This window comes from Rhagoletis pomonella, unplaced genomic scaffold, assembly GCF_013731165.1.
Source record: "Rhagoletis pomonella isolate Grant_MI unplaced genomic scaffold, Rhpom_1.0 Rhpom_scaffold_00001, whole genome shotgun sequence".
NCBI lineage: Eukaryota > Metazoa > Arthropoda > Insecta > Diptera > Tephritidae > Rhagoletis > Rhagoletis pomonella.
In genome coordinates this window covers 6,637,552-6,641,365 of record NW_023458555.1, presented here as the reverse complement: position 1 = coordinate 6,641,365, position 3,814 = coordinate 6,637,552, and the positions used below count along the sequence as shown (strand labels likewise).

The following is a 3,814-nucleotide window of genomic DNA, read 5'->3' as shown; positions in this document are numbered from 1 at the left end:
CGTTTTCAAGTGCCTGGCTTACTTTTGGATTTTAGATGTAAGTGCAATTTTGTATAAAAGACCATCTCCATCTCCAAAACTATTCAGTGTGCGATTTGCATTTACTTAAGCAGCAAGCTAAGCTTAAACGTAAAAGAAGCTTAAAATTTTAAAGTTCTTATCAAAGCAAATTTGCAAGAATTAAGCAGCTCGTAAACGGTTTCCAACTAGAAATGTCCACTAAATTTTTGGTGAGTTAGAATTAAAATTAAATAGGTTCCTTGAATTAAATGTATTTGCTTCACAGCCCATTTTTGCCTTCCTCCTGCTCGCAGTTGCTATTTCGGCTACTAGCGCCGGCGAGTCGAGTATTGAGCAAAATAACTCCGCAACTGAAAAGACTTTAGCAAAACGCAGTTTAACTGGATATGGCGGCGACTCAGGGCAGACGGTTGCCATTAGCGCTAGTCCTTGGTTAGGCGGCAGCAGTGGATCACATTTCAGCGGCGGTTTCAACGCCTTAGCTGTCAGTGGCTGGAATCCCTGGAATAGCTTGTAAGGCAGCAACACAGATTGCCCGTTTTTTTTCAATCTACTTTTTCGATTTTATTATGCATATTTTTTTTGTCTAGTACCTCTCGCCATTCCTCGGCACCCTCACCCAGCGAGGTGGCTAACGCCATTTCTTCTGCAAAGCAAGCTTCCGCCAACGTTCTCATTGCGCAGCAACAAATGCAGGCGGCCAAAGAGAATGTGCTGAATCAACAACGCATTGCTATGGAAAAGGAAACTGCTGCCGCAATACTCACCCAGAAGTCAGAGGCTGCCGCTGCAATACAGCGCTCCGAGGCAGCGGCTGCCGCACAAGCGGTGCTGTTAGCGCAACAACGTTTGGCCGCCTCAAAGTCAGCCGTGGCACATCAGCAACGTATCGCCGCCGCACGTGAGGCGGAAGCTGCAGCGGCCTTGCAGCGTTCAGCACACGCTGCTGCAGCTGAAATACAAAAAACCGAATATGAAGCATCCAAGTTGAGCCAATACACACGCAATGGGAATGCCGGGGCAGCACATCATCTCACCTTGACCAAGGATGTAGCATTCAGTCCGATTACGGCCGGCACCAATCATGTACCCAACGTAGAGACAGTCGGTCCGTGGGCGGGCAGTGGTGGCAAGGGTGCGGCTGGTGGCGGCGCGGCAGCTGGTTGGCTGTAATTACAGTTGCAATATTTTTTGAATTTTTACCATTTATGTAATTATTATTGTTTTATATGAACTACTGCAATAAAGCAACACGTTGCTATTAAAAAACATTCGCTTTTACTAACTTATTTAATTAATATCTTATTCTCTTCTTTACATTAAAAAAAATGAACTGTGCGTCGGCCGGGAATCGAACCCGGATCAACTGCTTGGAAGGCAACTATGCTGACCATTACACCACCGACGCACGTACTTGCCCGGTGGCAAAGTGTTTATTTGAAGTAGAGGAATATTTGTTCGGAACAGAGTGACTCGGCAGTGAATAAATTTTTTATGAACAATTTTTGCGCTTCTCTTATTATTTAAAATAGCGTACTAAAAATGTATAAATAAGAAAATGCGTAATCATGTTATTTATAGTTTTGGCGATTGCTGAGGGCATGCATATACATAGTATGTATATATTTTGTGTGGTATATGGGGTACTAGTGAAATATATAATAAATAAAAATTATATGAAGCACCCTGTGTTAAATATTCCAAAAACTCTATGTGACCCTGCTCTAATATGAATTTGAGCACAAATCGGGTACGTGCGTCGGTGGTGTAATGGTTAGCATAGTTGCCTTCCAAGCAGTTGATCCGGGTTCGATTCCCGGCCGACGCACACTCGAACTTTTTTGCAAACCATCTTTTTTTTTGTTTTGTTTATTTACTACATTCAATCAAATTTTTAAAGTACACACACACACAAATATTAAATACGATAGAAGCATTCACTTGGCAATATAAAAACATTTGAATGCATGTATGTGGGAATTAGTTGCAGTAGCAGTGCTCAAGCTCTACTCAGGTGGTCACGCAAAGATGAATTAGTTAGTTTCAATCGCTTGCAATGTAACTAATTACGGAAGTTTGACAGTTCCTGCCTTTCGCCGAGTAGTGTATTAGTGAAAATGGCGTTTTTTATTGAAAGTGAAGCAGGAATAAATGCTCGTCGTCATTGATTTCCGATTTTTTTTTTAAGTTTATCATTCTTTATAATGAATTATTTTGGTTTTTGTGCACATAAGTGCTTATAAATGTATGCAATTATAATTGAAAACAGTGAAAAAGATATCTTCACTTTTCCAAAGCACACATGATGGATGAGTGCAGTAAATGAGATGTGAAGTGTTCATCGGCTTTTGTAGAAGTTTTCATGTTTATTTTCAATTTAAAAGTATTAAGAAATAAATTCTTTATGTGTGCTTTAAAGCGTATGAAAACTTATCTCAAATGCAGGCATTGCATAAAAAAACTTTAAATTAGCAATAGTAATGAAGTTTGTATGAAATCAAGTCCTGTTCATTTGCGATTCGTTGGGAGTTGTGACAAAATAGCGGCAAATGCGAAAAATGTAGCTTTAAAATATGCAGCTCCAATTTAAATTTGTTAATTAGACGACTATTAATTACGCATTGCATACCAAAGTGTAAATATTATCACACCTTCTGATAATTGTAGTAACTAAGAATGAAGTGTGTGCTGTAAATACTATTATTAAATACTTTAATTTTTTTTTTTTTTTGAGAAAAAACTGGAAGTGAAAAGTGTTAATAATACCTATTTATATATATATGTATGTATAACAAGTATAGTGGCATCACAAACAAAAGCTATGGAAATTCTTTTGAAACATCATAAGCGTCTGCTTCTTTTGCAGGTGAGTCTGTTTTAATTACTTTTCCGATTTTGGCAATAATGAATTATCTTGGAAGTTATGTATGTACCAAGTATCGGAGCACAAAATAAGCATTTCCTTTGAGTTTGTTATGTATTTATTTTACTTAGGGCTTTTTTCCGAATGAAATAGTACTTTTCAAGTTTATGTAATACTCAAATGGACTTTTAGTTTTTTTTATGATTGCTATCTTCAAATTTAGGAATTTTTGTTGAATAAAAGGCCCTATCTAAAATTGTGGTGCCTTTACAGCGATTTACAATAGCATAAAAACTAAAGTTCTAAGTTCGGAATTTCTTCAAAATCCTGGGTTTTAATAAACACGAAAACTTATTTATTGATGTAGTAGTTTTTATATTCTAATAGGCCTTTAGTGAGCAATCTACTGTTCAAAGCTAAAAGAAAATTATTTGTGCATTCACACGATTCGGATACGATTTGCTACGAATTTAGGGAAAATGCCCAATCGTGTGAAACTGTCTTTAGAACAGGTTATATTGCCATGTTAAGTATACACCTTTATAACTATATATTTATGCATGTATGTATGTACGTCTATAAATACAGTATAACCGCAAAAGTATGTACGTTCGATATTAATCTAATGCCGAGTTTCTACTTGACAAAAAATGTGTGTGTAATTTTAAAGATTAAAATTGAGTAATTACTATATTTATTAACGTAAAGAGAATTTCATGCCGAATTTCGTCATCAAAAGTGTTGAAACTTAAAACAAGCTTACGCCGAAATTGCTCTGTTTGCCAAAACCAATCGAAGAAAATAAAACCAATTCCTTTTCAATATATTTTCTTGCAACATTTTACTCGTAACACTACAATTTATTAGAAATCGTTCCAATTACACAATTAATACAGCAGCCGCTTTATCATCAATGTAAATCGCTTTCTT

The 3,814-nt window shown here is 36.7% G+C and overlaps 1 protein-coding gene and 2 non-coding genes across 3 annotated transcripts; 2 read left to right on the top strand and 1 right to left on the bottom strand.

Annotated features, from left to right (window-relative positions):
* Positions 1 to 212: 212 nt before the first annotated feature.
* Positions 213 to 1,194, top strand: LOC118750627. Its single transcript, XM_036485365.1, has 3 exons — positions 213 to 230; positions 287 to 534; positions 612 to 1,194. The coding sequence occupies exons 1-3, from the start codon at positions 213 to 215 to the stop codon at positions 1,192 to 1,194; spliced, it is 849 nt and encodes a 282-aa protein (XP_036341258.1).
* A 163-nt stretch (positions 1,195 to 1,357) lies between these two features.
* Trnag-ucc lies at positions 1,358 to 1,429 on the bottom strand. Its single transcript has one exon. It is a non-coding gene; the product is annotated as a tRNA-Gly (tRNA).
* A 348-nt stretch (positions 1,430 to 1,777) lies between these two features.
* Trnag-ucc lies at positions 1,778 to 1,849 on the top strand. Its single transcript has one exon. It is a non-coding gene; the product is annotated as a tRNA-Gly (tRNA).
* Positions 1,850 to 3,814: the final 1,965 nt, after the last annotated feature.

Bases quoted from the DNA above. Each gene is read 5' to 3' on its own strand.
- LOC118750627 (XM_036485365.1), top strand. The intron at 535-611 runs GTAAGGCAGCAA...TTTTTTGTCTAG, and splicing joins TGGAATCCCTGGAATAGCTT to TACCTCTCGCCATTCCTCGG.